Source organism: Myotis brandtii, unplaced genomic scaffold (genome assembly GCF_000412655.1).
Source record: "Myotis brandtii unplaced genomic scaffold, ASM41265v1 scaffold731, whole genome shotgun sequence".
Taxonomy (NCBI): Eukaryota; Metazoa; Chordata; class Mammalia; order Chiroptera; family Vespertilionidae; genus Myotis; species Myotis brandtii.
The window spans coordinates 146,217-172,231 of record NW_005370895.1 but is presented as its reverse complement, the minus strand read 5'-3'; the positions used below and the strand labels follow the sequence as shown (position 1 = coordinate 172,231).

General features: G+C 38.3%; 1 protein-coding gene across 1 annotated transcript in view; it reads left to right on the top strand.

The window, feature by feature from the left end:
- Window positions 1-26,015, top strand: part of OXSR1 (oxidative stress responsive 1) — a 69,465-nt gene that overhangs the window by 10,106 nt on the left and 33,344 nt on the right. The window contains exons 2-4 of the mRNA XM_005882628.2: window positions 4,065-4,177; window positions 9,471-9,579; window positions 19,410-19,551. Of these exons, the coding sequence (XP_005882690.1) occupies window positions 4,065-4,177; window positions 9,471-9,579; window positions 19,410-19,551 (364 nt within the window). The remainder of the gene's footprint in view (window positions 1-4,064; window positions 4,178-9,470; window positions 9,580-19,409; window positions 19,552-26,015) is intronic.

Genomic DNA, 26,015 nt, shown 5'->3' with positions numbered 1-26,015 from the left:
GTGTGTGTGTGTGTGTGTGTTTGTGTGTGTGTTTCTCAGCCCGGCCTGTGCCCTCTCGCAGTCCGGGAGCGAGCTCCTTACCACCCGCCTGCTCGCTGCTCCTTAGCACTACTGCGTAGGCAGGAGAGGCTCCTGCCACCACCGCTGTACTCACCAGCTGTGAGCCCGGCTTCTAGCTGAGCAGCGCTCTTCCTGTGGGAGTGCACTGACCACCAGGAGGCAGCTCCTGCATTGAGCGTCTGCCCCCTGGTGGTCAGTGTGCATCATAGCGACAGGTCATTCTGGTCATTCCGCCTTAATGGTCACTTAGGCTTTTATTATATTGATTTTAGAATAAGCTTTTCTATGTGTACAAAATACATTGCCAGGATTTTGATAGAATAGAATTAAACCTATATGTAGTTAATTTGGGAGTATTGACATCTTTATTGTGTTGAGTTTTTAAAATTATTTAGTCCTTCTTTACTCTATTTAATTGGAATTTTGTAATATCAAGCATATTTTTTCTGTTCAGATTTTTTTGGATTTGTACCTAAAGACTCATTTTTTGGGATTACTTGTTAATGTTATTGTGTTTTAAAATTTTGGTTTCCACTTGTTTGTTGTTAGTTTATAGAAGCGGAATTGGTTTTTGTGTGTTGATCTTATGTCTTGCAACCTTACTAATCTCTCTTTTTAGTTCTAGGTACTTTTCTTATAGATTCCTTGGAATTTTCTTTATAAATAATCATGTCATGTACAAATAGGGATAGTTTTATTTTTTCTTTTCTGGTTGTCTTTTATTTATTTCTTGATTTATTGTGGTGGCTAGGACTTCCATTACTATGATAAATAAGAGTGATGAGAATGGACATCTTTGCCTTTCCCCTAGTCTTTTAGGGAGAGCATTTAATTTTTCATCATTAAGTATGTTGTTAGCTGTAAGGTTTTTTTGTTGTTGTTGTTTGGTAAATGTTCTTTATGAAGTTGAAGAAGTTTTCCTCTATTCTTAGTTTGCTGAGAATTTTTTATCATGGCTAATGTTGGATTTTAAAAAAAATGTTTTTTTGTGTCAATTTATATGATCATATGATTTTCTTCCTGAACCTGTTGATATAGTGTATTACATTGATTTTGATTTAAAAAAATATTGTACCAGCCTTGCATATCTGGAATACGTACCACTTGGTTGTGGTATATTATCTATTGCTGAATTTGATTTGCTAATATTTTTTTAAGAATTTTGCAGCTAAGTACACGAGAGATACTGGTTTGTGTATTCTTGTGATGTCTTTGTCTGGTTTTGGTCTTGGTAATTCTGGCTTCATAAAATAAATTGGGAAGTATCTTTGTTCCATTTCTGGGAAACATTGTGTAAAATGGCTATTAATTCTTCTTTCAGCGTTTGGTAAGATTCTCCATTGAAACCATCTTGGCGATTCTTTTTTTTTTTTTTATCTTCAGCTGAGGAAATGTTCATTGATATTTTTTTTGTTGTTTTTTCAGAGAGAGAGGATGGGGAGAGGGTGGGAGGAGGGGAGAGAGAGAGAGAGAGAGAGAGAGAGAGAGAGAGAGACACATCAATCGGTTGCTTCAGGTATGCCCCAAGTGGAGATCAAACTAGCAGCCTAGGCATGTGCCCTGACTGGGAATTGAACCCGAAACATTTTGGTGTTTGGGATGTCGCTCCAATCAACTGAGCCCACCCAGCCAGGGTGTGGGGTGTGTATTTTGTTTTTTTATAGAACTTTTATATTACAAATTTGATTTTTAAAAATAGTTACAGGATTAGTCAAGTTACTTACTTTATCTTGGCTGAGTTTGGTTAGTTGTTTTCAAAGACTTGGTCCATTTTTTTCTAAGTTGTAGAATTATGAGTTAAAGCAGTTTGTAGTGTTCTTTTATCATTTTAAAATTGAAATACAATTTACATAGAATTTACCATTTTTAAAATCCACAATTCAGTGGATTTTAATATATTCATAGTGTTTTGTAATCATCACCACTGTCTAATTCAGAGTATTTTCTTTTTTTTTTTAACTTTACTTTTATTTATTTATATATTTTTATTGATTTCAGAGAGAAAGGGAGAGGGACAGAGAGAGAGAAACATCAATGATGAGAGAGAATCATTGATCGGCTGCCTCCTGCCCGCCCCACATTGGGGATCGAGCCAGCAAACAGGGCAAGTGCCCTGACCGGGAATTGAATCCTGATCTCCTGGTTCATAGGTCGACACTCAACCACTGAGCCACAGCGGCCAGGCCAGAGTATTTTCATCACACCAGAAAGAAATACTGTACCACCAAGCCGTAACTTCCCGTTCTGCTCTTCTCCCACCACTGGCAACAATTAATTTATACTCTGTCTCTATAGGTTTGCCTGTTCTGGACATCTCATATAAATGGAGTCATACAATATGGGGTCTTTGTGATTTTTTATTTTTCCTAGCATGTTTTCAAGGTTATCCATATAGTTATCTGTATCCACATATATCCATGTGTCAGTACTCGCTCCTTGGCTCATAGCTGTTATCCTGACCTCTGCTTTCAGGGTATTATACCCTTTTCTAACCCTGCTGCTTCCCTTTCATAAAGACCCCAGGACAATCTTCTCATTCTTAATTTCACTTAATAACATGTGCAAAATTTTTGCCATGTGAGGTCACATTCACAGGTTTCAAAGATTAGGACATGTACATCTTGGGGAGAGGGGAATTTTTCTACCTACCACATGGACTTTAGATCTTTTATTATTATCTAATCCACACTGCGCCCTGAGGCTCTATTTGCATTTTTCCCTTCTGTTAAGATGTTTAATATCAGAATATTTTATCTTTTTTGTTTGTTTTAATTTATCTTTATTGTTGAAAGTATTACAGATGCCCCCCTTTCCCCCCATTGACCCTTCTAGGCGGCACCTGCCCCTCGCCCCAGTGTTGAAGCATTTTTATAACAGCTGCTTTAAAATTCTCCAACATGTGATTCATTTTGGTGTTGGCATCCGTGTGAATATCTTTTCTCATATAAGTGTGGGGTTTTTTTTCCCTTGGTATGACATGTTATTTTTATGTTTTAATTGTATTCCGTACATTCAGGCTACTAATGTTAGGAGACTCTTGGTTCTCTTTAATCTTCTGTTTTAGTAGGCAGCTACTCTATTTAGGTTTAGTGGTAGGCCCTGGCCTACTTTTGTGAGTTGTGTCATTCCTGTGATAATTAAGTTTTCAGAGCTCTTGTAGTGCTAGTCTCTTCTGCTTTATTCTCCGGCACCTCAGGGACTCCTGTTTGATCTCTGCACGTGTTACGTGGGCTGACTGGTGGGTGTGGGTCCCCAGTTCTGCTGCTGCTAAGGGCAGATTGGCTGGATGTTGCCCCAGGTGTGGGTCTGGGACCTAGCACCCCTGTGGTGGATCTGGCTTACTGCTGTCTGGGTCGGGGGCACCCTGCTGCTGCTGACTGATGCTGTGGTAGGTTGGCTCCCTCACTGTCCTGGGTAGGGATGGGGGAATCTGCCTCCCTCCGGGTCTGTGCCTAGCTTCCCTTTTCACAGTCCTTTGGCCAGAAAGCAGGATCTTCTGGTTTGTCTGTCTGTCTGTCTGTCTATCCCTATTGGTGGTTTCAGGTTGCAGGCTGTCCTGGAGCCCATTCATGGATATTTGGGCGATAAATGGAAAACCCAGTGAACTCACAGTGGTGCTTTTCCTCACACTCTGAGGTCCTTAGCCAGTTCACCTTCTTTCTACATTTCATAGGCACTTTATGATTGTTGAGTTATTTCCAGGGCATTTAGTTGTATTTAGAGGCAAGGATCAGAGAAATGTGGGCCTATACCATCAAATTCTAGAACTGGAACCCTAGCAATTTTTATTTTTTATTTTTGGTACTGGTATTTACTGGCAATTCTATGAAATAGTTGAGGCTTTTGCTTTTATAGACACGTAGCTTTATAGAGTGTTTCTTTGCATCTATTGAGTGTAGGAACAAGATAAGGGTTAACTTCTCATTTAAATTGTGTGGGAATTAGAAATGTCATGTTTTTATCTACCCATCTAATCATTTACTCTTTTATGTATTTATCTTTAGGGAGTGGAGCAACGGCTGTGGTCCAAGCAGCATATTGTGCCCCTAAAAAGGAGAAAGTGGCAATCAAACGGATAAACCTTGAGAAATGTCAAACTAGCATGGATGAGCTCCTGGTATGCACGTTTCATATTTCTTAAGTGGAGAGGTGTACTCTTGTACATTCATGTTGGAATGGGAAATAACTTGAAGTTTTTTTGTTCCTTTTTTAAAAGTATGTGATTTTTTTCATTAATAGTAATATTTATTGTAAAACATAAAAATTCAGGTAAGTAGAGAGAGAATATATAGTTACTAGAGGCCCAGTGCACGAATTTATGCACCAGTGGGGTCCCTTGGCTTGGCCTGCGGGATTGGGCTGAAACCAGCTCTCCGATATTCCCCGAGGGGTCCCAAATTGTGAGAGGGTGCAGGCCAGACTGAGGGACTGGGGAGGGATGTGGGAGGTTGGCCAGCCGGGGAGGGACCGCGGGAGGGCTCCAGGGCATGTCTGGCCCATCTTGCTCAGTCCCGATAGGCCGGACCCCAGCAGCAAGCTAACCTACCCGTTGGAGCGTCTGCCCCCTGTTTGTCAGTACATGTCATAGCAACTGGTCAACTGATCAACTGTCTGCCTCCTGGTGGTCAGTGCACTTCATAGTGAGCGTTTGAGTGGCCTTAGCATATCATTAGCATATTACGCTTTGATTGATTTAATGGATGGCCAGACACAGCATATTAGGCTTTTATTAATAGGATAATCCTCTCATTCTGAAATTAACACTGCTATATAATCTTTCAGACTGCACATTTAAACATCTCTTTATATTTATGATAATGTGAATCATATACTTGTTCTTTTTTATTGAAAAATTTATCACAATTTTTTGTGTCTATACATACGAATATAATTTTCAATAAGTGTGTAGTATCCCATTGAGTAAGTAGACCACACTTTACCCTATTCTCTGGTATTGGACCATTACCTTGCTTCTTCTTTTTTATTGTTATAAAGGATGCTTGCTTATTTCTCTCTTTCCTAAAAATAGTATCTTGCAATTGTGATTCCTGGGTCAAATGGAATATCCATTGATGGGAGATGAGAGATAGATAGAATGACCCAGGCAACACTGGCTTCCGTAAAGGCTAGGGAAAGGGAGAAGAAAGAGTCCCAAGGATCCATAGCCTTAAGAGATGTTCTCTGGCATTGAAAGCTAGCCACACAGGGATTGTTTTGTACTTTTATGCACCATGACACCCAGAGTAGTTTTAAGTAAGTAGTAAATGTAGTAGTTTTAAGTATTTCAGCAAGGGAAATAAGATAGCTTTTCAAATCATTCCTTTTTAAATTGTTGATTTCTTCGGCTTAAAATGGACTTTATGAGGTTTCTCCTGAAGATCAAGTGACATAGTACTTGAAAACTTTATAAACTGCCGTACAATTATGAATTAATATTGTTATTTTATTAAGTAAATTCTCTGAGATCATATTCAGCTAGTGATAGAGCAGGATTAGGACTAGGATGATCTGACAGTCAGAAGTTTTTTTCCAGTGTCCCAGATTAGATTTAACTTCTGGGGTAGTCAGTACAGAGTATTAGGGAATAATTGAAATAAAAGGAAGAGAGGGAATAGAATTCTATGTTGAACTTTTAGAAGATGAGACAAATGTGTTTCTTCAGGTGTTGGTAATGCATGACAGAAGCTGAGGAACTCGGTTGCTGGCATGATCTAGAGCTGTCTTTGGTGAGAGAACCCACACTTGGATGGAGATGCTGATTGAAACCCTATTTGATGAACTTGGGTTTACAGATGCCAGCAACACCTTAGAGCATCATTTGGACATTTGAACAACAGTGATCATAAAAGAAGTCTAAATTGTAAACTAATTCTATTAAAGAAAAACAACATTTTTAATTTATATATTAAGCCTGGAATTTGAGAAGCTCTAAATGAATTTCTACTATTTGCCAGTTAATTTACATAATACATAATGTAAAGATGAATGAAAGTTTTATTCATTACTTCATGATTACAGAAACTGAGGCTCAAAGTTTAAATAACTTGACTAAGTTCACATGGAAGTAATAGCACACATCTTTTCAGTGGCAGGCACTGACGTGTACTTTAACCTCACAAACACCTCTGTGAGATGGGTAGTTGCTGCATTTTATTGCAAGGCAATAAATCATATGATAATGACAGTCTGGATTAAAAATCAGGTCTTTCTGACTAAAGTCTATTTTCTACTTCATATAATACAAAATGATTATAATCTTAGTTCAAAATTAGAAAGAGCATCTCTTTTCAAATATAATTTGACATTCTTAAAAGTAATATTTGTATTATTACAATAGGGCCTTACTTTTAGAAGAAAGGAAATTTGATATAGCCTAATTAAAGGAAAAAACATCAGTTAGATCTCCATAAATTTTGGCCACATATTCCAGTAAGCTTTCTGTTACAAATGTAGTATTTATGTATGTGACAAATAAGTAAAGGTTGGGGGAAGTGACTTTTAGTAAAGCAATTTTAAGATAATTGGCTTTTGTGGGGGAGGGGCACAAAGGTAAGCTCCCACTAACCCTGCAGACACATGAGAAGTATAAATAATGCCGGATTTATTTGTGGCGTTCATGGTGTCAGAGCCAGCGGTCTGAGTGCCAAAGGCTCCATCTCTGAGAGATAGGAAGCCCTTCAGTTTACCTTAAAAAAACCTAGTAGGTCAACACAGTAAACTTCAGATGTGGTGATTTCACAGTAACTTCATTATAATGCAGAAGGCGCTCTGGGCTCTCCAGCGAGTGCTGACTGCAGGGGTGCAGCGTATGTGACAGTTATTACTGAGGAGGCAATATGTTGCTCCTTTCTCTTGTCAAAATGTTTTCTTGTCTGACAACCTTTGCTAAGTGTGATGGGGAAATCAGCTACCAGATCTTACATTTATTTCCTCCAGACATTTTATCACAGGCTTTTCTCTAACTTTCTATTTTGAGATAATTTTAAATTTACAAAAGAGTTGCAAAAGTGGTACAGAAGTTTCCATATGGTATTCACTCAACATCTCCTAATAGTAGAATAACCACAGTACAGTTATAAAAACTGAGGAATTAGCTTTTTATTGTATTTCAGATCACCACCGTCTCACCCAGATCATGGCAACAGCCTTAAACAGAGGCTTTGCCTCTGGTCCTGCTTTTTCTCATTTATTTTTTACACGGTAGCCAGAGTGAGTGTTATGAAAAAAGAAATATAGTTAAACCTTTGATTCCTTTCCATTGCCCTAAGGATGAAATTTAAAATCTTGAATATAGTTATAAGATCCTTTTTTATGTGGTCCCAGGTAATTAAACAATCAAAACTGGTAAAAACCTACTTATCTTTCTTATTTCAGTATCAGTGAAGTCAAACTTGTTACAGGAAGCCTTCCCTGATGATCACTCCTATTTTTCGATAATTTGCCTCTCGGATAAAGTCATGTAGTATCTTGTACCTCCCCTATCAAACTGTTCTTCGGTCTGTGTTGTAAATTAGGATTTGTCTTACTTCTTTACCAGACTGTACGTTTCCTGAGGGCTCACCATAGTGACCAGGCACCTAATGTGCCTGGCATACAGTTGGCACTTGGTAAATATCTGCTGAAAGCATGAAGTATTGACCCCAGACAGGTTTACTCATTGGGCCCTATAATCTTCCTTGCATATTTCATCTTTTTAAAAATAATTATATGTGCATTTCACCTGTACCGCTGTAAAATCTCAGCACATATATGTGCTGTCCTATGTATTCCCTCTCATATGTACTTAGCGCTTCGAATCCTGTATAACTATGTTAGCGGGCAGGTGCTTACTTTAGTTCCTTCTTCCTTTCCTTCATGTTTACTTAGCTTTTAGTACAGAAGATTGTGCTGGTGACTTGGGGGTTGCAGCAATACACGCAACAGGTCCTTGCCACAAAGCAATTTACATTCAAGTAGAGAAGATGAGGAAAGAAAAACTGGCAGTTATTGAGCACTTCTTATCAAGCAGGGATTATGGGCAACTTTTACACAATTGATTTTACTAAACAAATACATGAATCAGTAAAAAACTGTATGAAGTGCTGTAGGATTCATTCATTCAACAAATATTTATTGAAGGTGTGCCAGGCACAGTGATAAGTGCCAGAAATAGAGTCTTAGCTCTCCTTGAGTTTCCAGTTTTATGAGGGATACAGAAACATAACTAGGGCAATTACATATAGTGTGCCAAGTTCCACGATGCTTAGGAATACACTTTTAAGTACTTGCCTTCTAGGAGCTCTCTGTCTTGCAAGGAGGGACAGACAACCAAGGCCCCGGGGTACTATGATGTAAGGATATATACAGGGAGCGTAGAAGCCAAGAGAAGGGATACCTAACTCAGCCTGGGGATCTGGGAGTTCAGAAGGAAGCATTGGCAGGTTTAGCTAGGCAGAAATAATGAGGGGACGGTATTTGAGGCGGAGGGAACAATGGGGTTAAATGTCCGTGGTTAGAAGAAGCATGGCTCACTTGAAGTGACTTGGCTGGACCTTAGGACGGGGCTACGTTGGGGTGTAAGGATGAGGGAGTAGGAATGAGACTAGAGAGGTGAGCAGGGCCCTGATCACTCAGGGCCTTAGCAGGCATTTTATCATCATACCAAACCTAATCTAAATTCACTAATGGAAGTTGTGTAAGCTTAGACTTTTGGCTCAGACTTCTACTTTGGATTTAGTTTATGACCTTGCCCTGTTTCAGTATATTTCTCTTTAGAGTGAGAGTTGTTAATCATTTCACAAAAATGGGATGAAACAATATTTTGAAAGAAAACAACCCTTAGCAGGCATTTTATCATCATACCAAACCTAATCTAAATTCACTAATGGAAGTTGTGTAAGCTTAGACTTTTGGCTCAGACTTCTACTTTGGATTTAGTTTATGACCTTGCCCTGTTTCAGTATATTTCTCTTTAGAGTGAGAGTTGTTAATCATTTCACAAAAATGGGATGAAACAATATTTTGAAAGAAAACAACAACCCACAAACAAACAAAGAGCACCCTCTATTTATTAGTAATGATCCTTTCTGGCTGTAAAGCCAGATTTCCCAAGATGGTTCTCCAAGGGCACCTTGCAGTAAAAATATGTGTCCCCGGGGAGGCCTCTGTGGTCCTGTGCCAGGCCAGGGTGTGGTGCACAGTCCATGTTTCCGGCTTCACAGATTACTGATGCAGTGAGTCAAGGAGAAGCGTCAGAATGGACTGAGGGTAACTAAGTGGTTCTGGTTGGAACTGTTCGCGAAGAGGTCCGGGCCATGGAGATCCCAGGAAGGTTGTGGCATAGTCTTGGGATTCCCAGGCTGTGTTCACTAACTTGTAGTGTTGTTTCAGGCCTGCATATAATGAGTTATCATGTTTTCTCTTCTTTGTAGAAAGAAATTCAAGCCATGAGTCAGTGCCATCATCCTAACATTGTGTCTTACTACACGTCGTTTGTAGTAAAAGATGAGCTGTGGCTAGTCATGAAGCTGCTAAGTGGAGGTGAGTAAAATGCAATGAGGTGTCAATTTCCATAGGTTGGAAAGTTAATAAAAATGTTCTTCTTTTCTATTCTGGTTTGGTTTTCATGGATATTTGCATGTGAGGAGATACTGAGCATATAGTGTCTGTTAACAGTGCTAGTGTATGAGCTGAGACAGGTCTCACGGATTGCATGCAGTTGTCATGCCTCTTAAGTTTGTGTTAATCTAGGATGGTTCCCTCCTGCTTCCTCTCTTCCATGACATGAACTTGTTGAAGGATCTGGTCTGAAAGGTCTAATGGTAACTATTTGTAGAATGTTCCACATTCTGGATTTGTCAAGTTGTTTCTGTATGGTGATGTTTAACTTGATTTATATTCCTCTATTCCTTGCAAATCTAAAGTTAGATCTAAAGCCTTGATTAGATTTAAGTTGAATATTTTTGACAGGTGTTTTGTAGGTGATGTGGTGTACTTCATAGTGCATCATGTCAGGAAGGATTTGTTATCTAGTGTATCTTTTTTAAAAAACATTTTTATTGATTTCAGAGAAGAAGGGAGAGGGAGCAAGAGAGAGAGATGGAAACATCAATGATGAGAGAGAATCATTTGATTGGCTGCCTCCTGCACACCCCCTACTGGGGATTGAGCCCACAACCTGGGCATGTGCCCTGACTGAGAATCAAACCATGACCTCCTGGTTCATAGGTCGACCCTCAAACCACTGAGCCACCCTGGCCGGGCATCTGGTGTATCTTTAATGGGGATGTTAATTTTGATTGCTTAAGATTATGATAACCAGGCTGCTCCATGGAAAGGTTAACTTTTTTCCCCTTTGTAGCTAGTAGGTAATTTGTGAGATAATACTTTGACACTCTGAGTATTTATTTCCCCGTAAGTCTTTTGTCTAATGATTTTAGTATTCAGTAACAATCCTGTTTGAATCAGTTCATTTATCAGGGACAGCAGAATGGTGGTTTTTCCTTTATTGCATCCTTTCTTTTACATTTATAAACTGGCATTCTTATGTGTAAAAAAACCTTACCTTATTAACTGGGGTTCTTTGATTAATCTGTATTGTAATCTCTATATTAAAGAGTTAATTTAATAATCACTCCAGTGGTGCCAAATGAGAGGATCCTCCCACTCCCCATTGGTTAAGGCTGTCATTTAAAAAAATATTAATAGGTACATAGGCTCAAGGATTTTTATATAGTCAGTGTATTTCAATAAATGATAATCTATTCTTTTGATGCTCAGGTTGCCCAAAATTTTGTCAGTGGGAGTCCCCTCAGTCTTTCTCTTGTGTCCTTTTGACATGAATCCATCAATTTTTGATAACTTCCTTGTTTTATGGTTCAAGATTTCCCAGGCTCAGGTTTCTATTGCTTTTCTCAGACCCAGAACCAGCCAACATTCTAAGGATCTCCGATCTTTTCTATAGGGGATGGTATTTAGAAAGCCACTTGGATGCTTGGGATGCTCTTTGCTGCTACTTCATCATTTCTTCTAGTTGTAAGACCTTGGAAATGTATATTAAAAATAAGTCATGATTTGACATTAATGCTTCCAATTCAATTTTAATATTATAGACCAGCGGTTCTCAACCTGTGGGTCACGACCCCTTTGGAGGTCGAACGACCCTTTCACAGGGGTCGCCTAAGACCATTGGAAAACACATATATAAATACATATTGTTTTTGTGATTAATCACTATGCTTTAATTATGTTCAATTTGTAACAATGAAATTGGGGGTCACCACAACATGAGGAACTGTATTAAAGGGTCGCGGCATTAGGAAGGTTGAGAACCACTGTTATAGACCTTCAAAACTTTCAAATTACACTTGAATCTCATTTCTATTATACAAAAAATCTTGGTCCCCAGCATTAATATGATTAATTATGTGCTTTATCCTGCAGTAAATATGCAGTCATTTCTGCTTTAGTCCTTAGAATAAAATGTAAGTATTGTGATTATAAACAGTGGGCCCTTGGCATGTATAGATTGGACATTTTGTTACGGTTACCTGAAGGCCCATGCCATGTAGTAAAGTAGACATTTTGCTAAGGCATGGATTTGAATCCTGTGGCGGGAGTGGGATGGAGCCACCTGACTTTCCCATCACTAGCCTTCTTGGTTTTGTTTGCACATGTATTTTGTATGGGAGCATGATCTTCCATTTTAGAATGCACAGTTACAGCAGAGAGAGTCCATATTTGTTTGCAATCTTAATATGATACCTCATTAATCACTTTACTTCCCCAGAGAAGTTATAAAGGAAAGAGCATAGGCTTTAGAATTAAATTTTAACTTTCCTACTAGCAGTTATATGTCATTGGGTAAACTATTTCAACTCTTTGAACCTATGTACTTGTTTGTTAAATGAGGATAACTGTCTGCATTTCAGGATATTGGGGAAGAGTGAATGAGATGGTAAAGCCTCCATCACCATGCTGACATGTAGTAAGGTGCACAAGAATTAGTCATTAAGAAGAATAGTCCCTTGTTACTTGATGCTTTTCAGTGTAGCCAGAATCACCTTTTTGTTTCAATCCCATTAGTGACACTCTGGAGGAACTGGATTGCTTTGTTAAGGGCCTTGTTCATATGATGGTTGGAAGCCTTGCTAACAGCAACCACCTTTCAAGATGGTGGTCAAGCATGGTTCTTTCAGTATGGACAGATATGGGAATATTAGGTAATTCTGTATCTTTCGTTATTGCTCACTTATTGCATTATTAATTTACAAAATTGTATTATACAAAGTTTTTAATGTTTGCTAAAAAGTCCTCTGATGAATAGGAATAAATTGTCTGCTTAATTTTTTCATCCCACACTTGTATGCCAGCCTGTTCTTTCTGCTAAACTCCTAAGCAGAATTATATATATAACTCCATGTTCTCTTAGTGAGTAAATGTCCTGAACACAGAAAGGGCAGGACATGTTTCTGGGTGGTACCTTTTATTATTTTTTTATTTTTATTGATTTCAGAGAGGGAGTAGGAGAGAGAGATAGAAACATCAATGATGAGAGAGAATCATCGATTGGCTGCCTCCTGCATGCCCCCTAGTGGGGGTCAAACCTGCAACCCAGGCATGTGCACTGACCGGGAATAGACCCTTGACCTCCTGGTTAATAGGTTGACACTCAACCTGAGCCACACTGACCGTGTTGGGTGGTGTCTTTTAAATGTACGACCCTGCCCTTCCTGGTCCTAGGACAGTGCCCATTTTTTTAGCCTAGCACTTAGCAGATTTCCTGAAGGATAATCTTCAAACATTAACTCTTTTTTCAGGCATTAATTCTTTTTTTATAACTACTTATAGTTTTATGAGTCAGTGTAATCTTACATCTAAACATTTTAAAATAGTAATAATTTTGCATCTTTATAAAGAAAATGAAATCTTGCTTTTGTAGTTACACAGTGAATACACATTTAACCTTTAGAGATACATTGTGCAATATTAGAATATAGTAGGTAGAACTAAGCACAACTTTAATTTTTTTTTAATAGAAGGAAACTGTATCAAGATAGCTCAATTAAAATTCCATTCATCAAATACTTATTGATCACCAATACGTTGGTGAATCAAACTGTTGGTCCTTGCTCTTATGGATCTCATAGCTAGTAAGGAAAAATTATAGTTAAATAATTGTAAGTGTGTAGAGTGCCATGAAGAAGTATTAGGTGCCATGGGAATAAGTCAGGAAAACTTAACCTTATTGAGGGAGAATGGGTGTGGTGGGGTTAACAAAGACTTCCCTCAGGAGGTGATATTCAGCTGAAGCCAGTGGAGATGGTATCAGAGGAAGGATGGAGAAGGGATCCGGATAGAGGGAACACAGTACAGAGAATTGTCTGGAGGCAGGATGGAGGGGTGTGGTGTGTCTTGGGAACTGATGAGGGAATCACAGCTGCAGCAGGGAGAGTAACAGGAGACCTTTTGATAATTAAAAAATATATATAACCAGCATTGACAGAAAAGTGTATAGGCTACCTTCTTTCACATCAACCTTTTCAGCCAAAATATTAAAAACAAATGCATATTTTTGATTTGGCAATATTGTACTGTTGTAGAATTTAATAAGCTAATTAAATTGTAAAATAAATTGCAACTGTCACTCTCAAACCCATTAACCACGTGGACATCATAGTTAAAATAAGTTTCAGTGTGTCAGTATTATTATTTCATAATGCTTCCTTGTAACTGTAATATCCTTATCTTTTGCTAATTAAAACTCTGATATTGAATAATGAGATTTATCAGTATAGGAAGTTATGTTTAGAAATTAGGAGCACTTTTGATCCCCATAGCTATTTCTACAATTTATTAGCACCAAACTGCAATATAAGATTTTTAGAAATCAAAGCAATTAAGAAAGCTTTGGGAAGGAAAGAGAAAAGGTACCTGTAGGCTTAGATGCTGCAACATGCTGAGGCCGAGAAGGGGAGACCTTTCAGGACCAAAATTTTTCAGTCAAGGGTGATGATCTTAGAGTGACATCAGAGGAATGGCGGTATGAGGGCACATCTTTTCCTCTCCCCCTGACATTTCAACAAGTTAACCATCTATAATTCAACAAAGAAGTCCCTGCTCAACACAGATGCACACCTGGGAGACCCGCACACGGATGCCTAAAGGTGTGCATCCGGGAATAAACGAGGAGATGGGAAAGGAGGAAAGCACAGACTCAGCCATGCAGCTGGGAGCTTGTGGCTCAGCTGGGAGCTCGCAGGCCAGCCAGGAGCGGGGAGAAAGCCTATGGTAGTAGGCACTTCCTTCTGCCAGGAGGAATAGAGAGTGTGTGCTATCGCGTGCGGGCGGGCAGCCCAGTAGGGCGAGCTGCTGTGAGCAGAGCAGCAGGGGCGAACAGTGACTAAGTCTGCAGATGCCTGACAGAGCATGGGGTTCTGCTGTGCTCCCTACTGCTGGGTCCGGCAGTGGTGTTTTCAGACAAAGAGAGGAAACCACAGAGCCCTGCCGCTGCTTAAACTCGCCTCCTGTTGCCCTTGGAGTTGGCTCCAGGAGCATATTATCTGTTAACCAAGAGCTGTTGCAATAGAATCACTGCTTCCCCCTGTGACTGATCTCCAGGAGGGGTGCTTGGGTTGGGACCTTACGGAGGTCAGGGGTTGCCATTACGGTGAGGGCAAAACAAAACCCACCCCAAGCAGTACTTCAGTACTGTCCTAAGGAAGCCAAGGAGGCTCAAATCTGGGAGACTTCAGAGGTAAAAATCTTGCGATTCAGCACCATCTACTGGAACATAGTAGAAGGACCTCTTCAGAGATAAATGCAGAAACAAAGGAGGGCAGCAAATACCATGAAGAACCACAGTAACCATGATGACCAGAAAGAAAATGAAAAAATCCCCAGAAAGCAGGCTGGAACACAAGGAATTACGTGATATAAATGATAGACTTCAAGATTGCAGTTCTGAAAATACTCAACGAGATGTGATTCAGTGGACTCAGAAAACAAATCAAGCCCCAACCGGTCTGGCTCAGTGGATAGAGCATCGGCCTGTGGACTCAAGGGTCCAGGTTTGATTCCGGTCAAGGGCATGTACCTTGGTTGCGGGCACATACCCAGTGGGGAGAATGCAGGAGGCAGCTGATCAATGTTTCTCTCTCATCGATGTTCCTAACTCTCTGTCCCTCTCCCTTCCTCGCTGTAAAAAATCAATAAAATATATTTTTAAAAAAGAAAGAAAACAAATCAATGAACAAAATAATATTTCTCCAGGGACACTGAAACGTTCAAAAAGAATCAGAAATCCTGGAAATGAAGCATTCAATTAAGTAGATTAAGAGTGAATTGTTGAGCATAGGAAACAGAACAAACCAGTTAGAGGAAAGAACTAGTGATATTAAAGATAGGAATCAAGAAATGATGCAGAGGGAAGAAGAGAGAGACCTGAGAATAAAGAAAAATGAAAGAGCACTACAAGACACTATGACTCCATCAGGGAGCATGGAATGGAGAGTCTATTAAAACCAATAGTGGCTGAGAACTTTCCAAATCTATGGAAAGAACTAGATCCTTGAATCCAAGAAGCAAACAGAACATTTAGTTACCTCAATCCAAAGAGGCCTTCTCCAAGGCACTTGGTAATGAAGCTGTCAAAAATTAATGAGAAAGAAAACATTCTCAAAGTAGCCAGGGAAAAGAAGGATGTGACTTACAAAGGCAAACCCATCAGAATTTCATCTGACTTCTCAGCAGAAACTACAAGCCAGAAGAAAGTGGACCAAATATTTAAATGTCTGAAAGAGAGAAATTACCAGCCATGAATGATACATCTGCAAAATTATCCTTTAAATATGAAGGAGAAAAAAAGACATTCCCAGGCAGACAGAAACTGAAGGATTTTATCACCATAAAACTTTCATTGTAGGAAATATTCAAGGGAATTATTCTACCTGAAACAAAGAACATTAAGGTCACAACACTACAAGTAAGATCATCAAAAAACGTACAGCATAAACAGGGATAATTTGTGACAACAAAAACATAAAAGGGAAAGGGGGAAGGTCCGAACTGGCAAAGAAAGATGAAGATCAGATATGCTCAAAAGGAAACTCAACACCAAACAAACAATCCAATCAAAAAGTGTGCAGAGGACCTGAAAATACACCGCTCCCAAGAAGACATACAAACAGCCAATTGATATAGGAAAAGATGTTCAACCTCCCTGGCAATTAGGGGCAATGCAAATAAAAACTACAATGAGATACCACCTAATACTTGTTAAGAGTGGCCATTAACAACAAGACAGACAATAACAAGTGTTGGAGAGGTCGTGGAAAAACAGGAACCCTCATTCACAGCTGGTGGGAATGTCGACTGGAATCATCACTGGGAAGCAGTCTGGTGATTCCTCACAAAATTAAGAATAGAGCTACCATATGACCCAGCAACCCCACTCCTGGGTATATACCTAGAAAACTCGAAATCATGTATTTGGAAAGGTATGTTTTGTACACCCCTATGTTCATTGTGGCATTATTCTCGGTGGCCAAGACATGGAAACAACCAAAGTGTCCCACAATAGAGGACTGGATAAAGAAGATGTGGTACACAATGGAATAATAGTCAGCCACAAGAAAGGATGAAATAGCGCCATTTGCAACAACATGGATGGACCTTGAGAACATTATGCTAAGTGAAATAAGTAAGAAAAAGCTAAGAACCATATGATTTCACTCATGTGGGATATAAAACTGAAACTTATGAACACAAACAGCAGAATGGTGGTTGGCAGAGGGGAGAGGGTCCTAATATAAGGTGACAGGAGAAGATTTGACTTTGGATGGTGGGCACATGGTGCAATATACAGATCTTGTAACATAGAAACCCACACATGAAACCTATAGGTTCACATGTTGACCAATGTCACCCCAATCAATTTAATTAAAAAAAAAATAGATGATGATCTTAGTGGATTGATCATCCCTCCACTTATAAAAATTATATTGCTGGAGACTGAAATGGAAAAGACATTGTTATCCCAGGGGCTTCATATGAAGCCTTGTTCAGTATCTGTTCTGGATGTAGACTGGGGATGTGCATTGCTTTAACTTCCCCATTGATCATTAGATGATGTGAAATTAATAAAAATCTAAGATTCTGAAAAGGAGTTCCTATTTCAAACTTCTTAAACTTTTTATGTGCCCTAGGGTTTCTGTTGATCCATTTCCCTGACCCATCAGCCTGAAATTCTAGAAAGTCAGCAGTCATGCCATATATATCTCGACATATTCTGTGGCACCCAGTTCTAGATATTGCATGTAATATGTTTTAATTGTTGAATGAATAAATTGTGTTAACTTTTAATTCCTAGTAGAAATTTCTTCCTTTGTATTTCTAATTTAGATATTCCTTACGTTACAAACATGTAACTCAATTGGCATTTATACAGCTATCTTCTTACTAAGCATTTCTTATGTGGTCTGGATTTCTCAGAATAATGAAGTATGTGGCTTGTTAGTGTAGTCACTTTGTTTTGGGGATTAATGTGTGATTGCTTAAACTTAGCAGAACTAAAGTTATCCCTTAGTCCTCCCCCTTTGTGGATGTCTGGTGAAACCCAGCATTAAAGAGGGGAAGTGAGGTAATGTATGGAGAAGTTACCGAGTATCTGGAGCCTCCCGGGTTCTTGTTCTACAGAGAGTAAACTGCTTGCCTCCTGCTGGTGATGCAGACAGTGGCTGGCTTCCAGAGGGGGAAGGGCGGGTCTGGGGATCTTATTCTCCCTTATATGAACTTTCAACCAGTTTTCCCGTTTTCAACCCTTTCCTTCAGTTCCCCCTCTCTTCCCCTTTTGTGGTCCTTCTATTCTGAGCCTTTCTGAAACTCTAGGTAGACATCACTTTTTCCTAATTGGCATGCCTTCAGTAGGCATTGAAGTTTCAGATCTCTCCACTCTGCAAAAGTAGTCAGTTACCTTTTCTTTTTCTGTTTTCCTTCTTCCAAAAAATTATTGTCTCTCTTCTGTTATCATTCTTGTTCTATTCTTTGTTCTAGGTTTATGCCTTTTTTATTTTTTAGTTTTTATTTTTTTAAACATGAAAACTGTTTGTTTTTTAAAAATATATTTTTATTGATTTCAGAGAGGAAGGGAGAGGGAGAGAGAGATAGAAACATCAGTGATGAGAATCATTGATTGGCTGCCTCCTGCACACCCCCAACTGGGGATCGAGCCCGCAACCCAGGCATGTGCCCTTGACCGGAATGGAACCCAGGACTCTTCAGTCCACAGGCTGGCACTCTATCCACTGAGCCAAACCAGCCAGGGCTTTATGCCCTTTTTAAAAAAATCAACTTTAGCCCTGCTAGTGTGGCTCAGGGGTTGAGTGTCAACCCATGAATTGAGAGGTCACTGGTTCAATTCCTGGTCAGAGCACAGCCTGGGTTGTGGGCTCAATCCCTGGGTGGCGTTGTACAGGAGACAACTGATCGATGTTTCTATCTCTCTATCCCTCTCTCTTACTCTAGGTAAAGTCAATAAAAACATTTTTAAAAAAATCAAGTTCATCAAGTTACTGGAAATTCAAGTGGGAGCTAAAGTGAACATGGGTTCAACCCTCCCATGTTTTCATCTAGACTGCTTCTTTTCACCTATTTAAGTGAAATGTAAATACCCACCAGGGCAAGTTGTCAACAAAAGTGGCATTTGTTTTCATTTTAGTCTTGGTCATGAAGGTCTTATGCCAAGAAATGGGCATTATTTCTCACCCTGGGAAGAATGGGATTGATAATACATGTGGGCTATTATTTAAAGAGAACTACCATTTTAACTTTTCTTTGCCTTTCCTATTGTATTTCTTTTTAAAAATTTTTATTTCTATTATTTATTAACCTGAAACATAATTTTAGCTCTTAAGTCAGTTTGAATACACATATGGTTTTTTCTTTCCAAGTATTTATTCTGTAATTTGACTTGCATTTCATTTTTTTTTTCTCTATTCACATAATATTGTACACACTAATCTGGTATTGGAACTTAAACTGGTTTGTGATACCTTATGTTAAAGTGTTAATTGATGGGCGTGGTTAACCTAAGTATTCTTCAGAGGTGGTTAAAAGTTCTCTACTAATTCTCATAAGTCTGAAGATGATGCTTGTTTAACACTACTGTTTGGCTATTAGCAGGCTACTTTCTGTTTTAGATTAGAATTGAGAATAAATTATTAATCTTAAACTTTTGTATTTCTTTATATTTGCTGTTTTTTCCTTTATTTCCCAAACAGTTTATCAAAAGGTTTACATATAATTTGATTTCAAAATGTCTCTGAATCGTTGAATTAGTTAAAATTTTATGGAAAACTGTCTTCTGTTTTCAGGTTCTGTTCTGGACATTATTAAGCACATTGTGGCGAAGGGGGAACACAAAAGTGGAGTCCTAGACGAGCCTGCCATTGCTACAATACTCAAAGAAGTGTTGGAAGGGTTGGAATACCTGCATAAAAATGGGCAGATTCACAGGTACGTAAAAGGCAACTCCCTTATCTTTTGGATAAGTGCAGTGGTAGTTGTGCTATATCATTTCATTGAGGCCACTTCCTATTCTTTTGCAGAATTAATCATAATCTGAGTGTTAACATGGTTCTTTGCATTACTAGTTTTAATACATTGTGGTTAGTGTTTTAATTACACAGCTAGTATTTTAAAATACAAAAACAGGAAAAATTCCCAATTTCTTATCAGGAGGCAGTCAGTGCAATCACTGATAACATTTTTGACTATTCCTTCTTAGTCTCTTTCATGTGCTAAAAAATATTTAAAATAAACCTGTATATGTAATTTTGTTTCTTTTTTGTTTCTTTTACATCTTGAATATTTTCTCAAATTATTAAAAGCTTTTTGTAAAATAATATTTTAATTAAAACTTTAAAATAACACTTCAAAAGCTGTGTAACACAGTTATACAATAATAGTAGGGGATTTTAATATGCCACTCAGGTTAGTGGATAGATCATCCAGACCACAGAAAATTAATATGGAAATAATGACCTTAAATGTCACATTAGACCAGATGGACTTGATAGATATTTATGTAACATTTCATCCAACAAACACAGAATACACATTTTACAAGTGCATACAGAACGTTCTCCAAAATAGATCATATATTAGGCAGAAAAACAAGCCTTCATAAATTCAAGAAAATTGACATCATATCAAGCATCTTTTCCAACCACTATGGCATAAAACTAGAAATCAACTACAGGAAGAAAACTGGAAAAAACACAAATACGTGGAGACTAAATAACATGTTATTAAACCAATGGATCAAAGAGGAAATTAAAACAGGAAATAAACTATCTTGAAACAAATGAAAAGGAAAACACCAAGTTTTCAAAACTTGCAGCAAAAACAGTTTAAGAGGGAAATTCATAGCTATCCAGGCTTACCCCCAAAAAACAAAAAAAAACTCCAAATAGCTCTAACTACACCTAAATGAACTAGAAAAAGAACAAATAAACTCAAAGTAAACAGAAGGAAAGAAATAGAAATAGTTATGATTAGAGCGGAAATAAATAAAATAGAAATATGTAAAAAAAAAAAAAGAAAAATCAATAAAACTAAAGTTGGTTTATTAGAAAGATAGATAAAATTAGCAAATCTTTAACCAAACTCATCAAGAAAAAAAGAGTAAGAGCCCAAATAAGTAAAATTACAAATGAAAGGAATGTTACAACTGACATCTCTGAAATACAAAGAATCATTAGAGAGTAGTACAAACAATTATATGCCAACACATTTTTGACAGTGTAGAAGAAAGGGTAAATTTGTATAACCTCAGATTCAATTATGAAGAAATAGAAAATCAGAACAGACCAGTTACTAGTAAGGAGACTTAATCAGTCAAAACCTCTCAGCAAAGAAAAATCCAGGATCAGATGTCTTCCCTGGAGAAGTCTACCCAAATTTTTTAAAAACTAACAACAATCCTTCTCAAACTCTTCCAAAAAAATAGAAGAAGGGGGAACACTTCCAAACTCATTTTAAGGGCTGGCATTTCACTGATACCAAAGCTAGACAGGACACTACAAGAAAAAATTTACAGACCAATATCCCTGATTAATGTAGATGCAAAAATTCTCAACAGAATATTAGTAAACTGAATTGAACACTGCATTAGGATCATACCATGATCAAATGAGATTTATTTCAGGGATGCCAGGATGGTCCAACATTTGCAAATCAATCAATATGATATACCACATTAACAAAATGAATAATAAAAATCTTATGATTATCTCAATAGATTAAAAAAAAGCATTTGACAAAATTCAACATCCTTACATGATAAAAACTCTCAACAAACTGGCTATAGTGGTAATGTACCTAACATAATAAAGACCATATATGACAAACCCACAGCTTATGTCATACCCAACAGTGAAAAGCTGAAAGCTTTTTCTCTAAGATCATGAACAAGACAATAATGCCTACTCTCACCATTTTTACTTACTTATTTTTATTATTTTATAAACAAGTGTTAAATTCCTATAGCGTCTCATCAACATTATAATGAAATGATGTTGAATGAAAGACATTAATATAGGATCTGCTGTAGTTGATAACAATACTAGTATATTGTATTATTGCAATTTGCTAAGAGAATAGAATTTAAATGTTCTCACCAAAAAAATTGAAATATGTAAGGTGATAGATGTGTTAAGTTACTCGATGGGGGTGGAATCCTTTCTCAGTATATACCTATATCAAACCATCACATTCTTATACTCTTAAAATATCTTACAGTTTTGTCAGTTATACCTGAATTTTAAAAAATCACCTACTAAATCCTAATCCCTCAACAAACAGACAAGCAAAGGCCCAGAAAACTAACTGATTGAAGATCATCTACCAAGTTGTAAAACTGAGGTTTTAAGGAGTAATTAGAATATGGAGGGAAAAAGCAAGTTTTTTGTAGATAAGCAAGAAAGGTGCTAAGAGTTCTGAATTTCCAAAACCAATCTCAGGATTCTCCTTGTTTAGTAACATTGATTTAAAGTAGTTCTAATAATTAAGTAAATATGTCAAAGTGAAACACCCCCCCCAAAAAAAGAAATGTTAAATATTTAGTTTAAGATGCCTAACTGTAGTGCGTTTGCCAGCTTTTGTTTTGATTTATTTCTTCTCTTGCCCTTTTTCAAATTTTCCATAAACTATGCTGATGGATGAGTCATAAAAATGTCATGGGGAGAAACTTGTGTTGTGTATTAATGAGAAAGTCAAGTATGTCTATGATATTCCTTTTAATTTTAAAAGGAATTTGTAACTTTGGTGCAATAGTGACATGTGAGAAATGGCGTGAAGCCGAGAAAAAGAGCTCACCTTTCCTGCTATTTAAGGGCGGATGGAGGGTTTAACCATTCCGGCTGCTGGGTTGCTTGATGTTCTTTGTGGCGAGTAACAACAGTTCTTTCATCAAGGACCATATTGACGCCAGATATTTAGTTACAGATCTTCTTCTTGAAAGGTCAGTTGTCCTGCTGTGTGTCAGTTGTCCAGTGAGCCCTTTCACTGCGTGGCATTCCTCTGCTTTCACTCCTGGAAGCTGTTCTACAGATGGCACTTGTGGCTTCAGAAGGGAACAGGAATTGATTATCTGGTGAAACGCTCAGGAAAGGCAAAGGCTCTGCTGAAAATGCATGACTGTCTCTTCATTTATGAAAGACAAAAACTTAGAAAACATCATTTAAATAGGCAAAAGTTCACACTGCACAAAACGTATATGATAAAAAACAAGTCTTCTCAATATCAACTGTGACTGAGTTGTGTTGATACCATGTACTCTTGACATGATGTGATGAAAATGGCACTTCGCTTCTGTGGTTTTTCCCCAAGAACTTACAACACCAGTCTAATCACGAAGGAAACAGACAAACCCATGAGATGGTCATCCTGTGGAAAACTAGACCCTTATTCCTCAAAATTGTGAAGGTCATCAAAAACAAGGAAAGTCTTGCCGGGCTGGCGTGGCTCAGTGGTTGAACGTTGACCTATGAACCCGGAGGTCACGGTTCGATTCCCAGTCAGGGCACATGCCCGGGTTGTGGGCTCGATCCCTGTGTGGGGCATGCAGGAGGCAGCCGATCAATGATTCTCTCTCATTATTGATGTTTCTATCTCTCTCTCCCTCTCCCTTCCCCTCTAAGATCAATAATAAAAATATATTAAAAAAAAAAAGGAAAGTCAAACTGTCACAGACAAGGGGAGCCTAAGGAGAAATGACAACTAAATGTAATATAGTATACTGGATGGGATCATGGGACAGAAAAAGGGTATTAGGTAAAAACTAAAAAAATCTGAATAAATGGTAGACTTTAGTTAATAGTAACACATCAATACTGGTTCATTAATGGTGGCAAAAGTGTCATACTAATGTAACATGCTAATAATAAAGGAAATTGAGTATAAGGTGTATGAGAATTCCTCTGTACTATCTTCTCTTCTCAGTTTCTATGTAAATTTAAAACTGTTCTGAAAAAAATAAAATAGTCTTCTTCCTTCCCTGAACCTCTAGACCAGAGGTTCTCAACCTTGGGTCGTGACCCCTTTGAGGGTCGAACGACCCTTTCACAGGGGTCGCCTAAGACCATCGGAAAACACATCTATAATTACATATTGTTTTTGTGATTAATCACTATGCTTTAATTATATTCAATTTGTAACAATGAAATTGGGGGTCACCACAACATGAGGAACTGTATTAAAGGGTCGCGGCATTAGGAAGGTTGAGAACCACTGCTCTAGACCCTGGTCTTACCATTTTCTTGTGACTCCTTTGAGAGAGATTTTAGGCCAATATCAACATAATTTATATATCCTTCTTTCTGCTTAAAAAACAAAAACAAACCCAGGCAAATGGCAACATACTACATATAATATTCTTCACTTAAGAATATATTTGGAGCCTGGCTGGTGTAGTTCAGTGGTTGAGCCAACCTATGAACCAGGAGGTCACGGTTTGATTCCTGGTCAGGGCACATGCCTGGGTTGCGGGCTTGATTCCTGGGGACATGCAGGAGGTAGCCAATCAATGATTATCTCTAATCATTGATGTTTCTATCTCTGTCTGAAATCAATCCTACATAATAAAAGCCTAATATGCAAATTGACCGAACAGCAGAATGGCTGGAGGAACAACTGGTCGCTATGACGCTCACTGACCACCAGGGGGGCAGACGCTCAATGCAGGAGCTGCCCCCAGCCCAGAGGCCCCAGGCTAGCCAAGGCGAGTGCCAGCGGGAGCCGCCCCCCCAATCGTCCCATTAGTCGCCCCACAGAGGGAGGTGACCAGTGGTGGCGGGGGGTGGGGCCAGCGAGCGGGCAGTACCAGGCCAGCCAAGGTGGGTGCCAGCGGGGGGTCCCCCCGATTGCCCTACTGGTTGCCCCACAGATAGGCCCTGATCGCCAGCCAGGCCTAGGGACCTTACCCGTGCATGAATTTTATGCACTGGGCCTTTAGTAAAAATATATTTTTAAAAAAGATTATATTTGGAGATTGCTTCATATTAACACATATATTCATTAGTATTCATAGTATTCATTATATAGCTTTACCACAGTCTAACTCGTCTCCTATTGATGTGTAGTTAGGGTTATCCTATTAGACTGCATTCTATTGGTTTCATAATGCTAACATTTGGAATAGAGGTAGGAATTGGGAGTTGGAATGATGGGGAGGGAGGAATCAAGTTTTATTTTGGTATTTAGTTAGAGTGCTTGATTTAATGCTGCAGTTCTCTCCAGAAGCAATCAAATTTTATTTAACTGTTTTGTTGAATTTATTTATTTAATATCACACTTATCTCCATAAGAGGATTTGAGACAGGCTGTCTTCTGTTTGTTTACTTAAATCTATTTGATAATATCTGGGAGTTGCTACTATGTTCTAATCATAATATTAAATAAGTGCAGGTGATACAGAAATGTATTATGATATAGTCCCAGATATGGCTCATGATGAAAGGAGAGAGAAAGACCCAGAAATACAGTCATGTTTCTATACCTGTGTAATATTGTAATATTACAACCTGCTGTTAAAACCAGAGGAGGAAGTAACTAAACTATAGTATATTGTTTTTTTCCATTGAATTTTAGGTGACATTCCAGATGAGCTCAGATAAAAAGGGAGTTGGAGGTTCATGGTTGACTCAGTTGAATGGTCTTTGTCACCAAGGGAAGGGAAGGTCCTCATTTTTCTCCTGTTCATAGTATCTAGAGTCAGAGACTTCAGGTTTATAGAGCAAAGCGAGTTAGTCTCCACTGTAAGTCAGCCTCTGGGAAAATGTCCTATAAATTGTTTGGACTTATAAGCAGTACAAATAATCAATAACACAATTTTCTTATGCTCTAGTATATATTCAGGAAAGGTATAGTATATACTCTGGTAGAGTGATGCTATCTCAAATTCTCTTACGGAAGTAAGTGTGATATTAAATAAATCCAACAGAGCAGTTAAATAAAATTTGATTGCTTCTGGAGAGAAGTGCAGTATTAAATCAAATCTAACTAAATACCAAAAGGTAAGAACTCTGGTATAGTGATGCTGCTGCACACAGTTGTGAAACTGCTGTTCGCTGTTTACCAAGGAATGGTTATGTCTAAAGATGCACAGGAAAAGGATAAAGAGTTGTGCTTTTCTCCATGAGGTAGTCTTGCTTTTCTTTCTTGTGTAGATTCAAGGGCTGGCTCTCTTTTGTTTATTTAATTATATTTAATTTTAATTACATAATAAATAGATGAGTCTAGTCTAGTCCCACAAGCTATTAAAACACTGTTCCCCTTAACTCGGGTCCCACTCCTCTCCACAAAAGGGACCTATTCATTGCTCTTTGTTTGCTGTATATAGAAAGGAGAGAGTGTGTGTGTGTGTGTGTGTATGTGTGTATGTGTGTACGTGTGTGTATGTGTGTACGTGTGTGTATGTG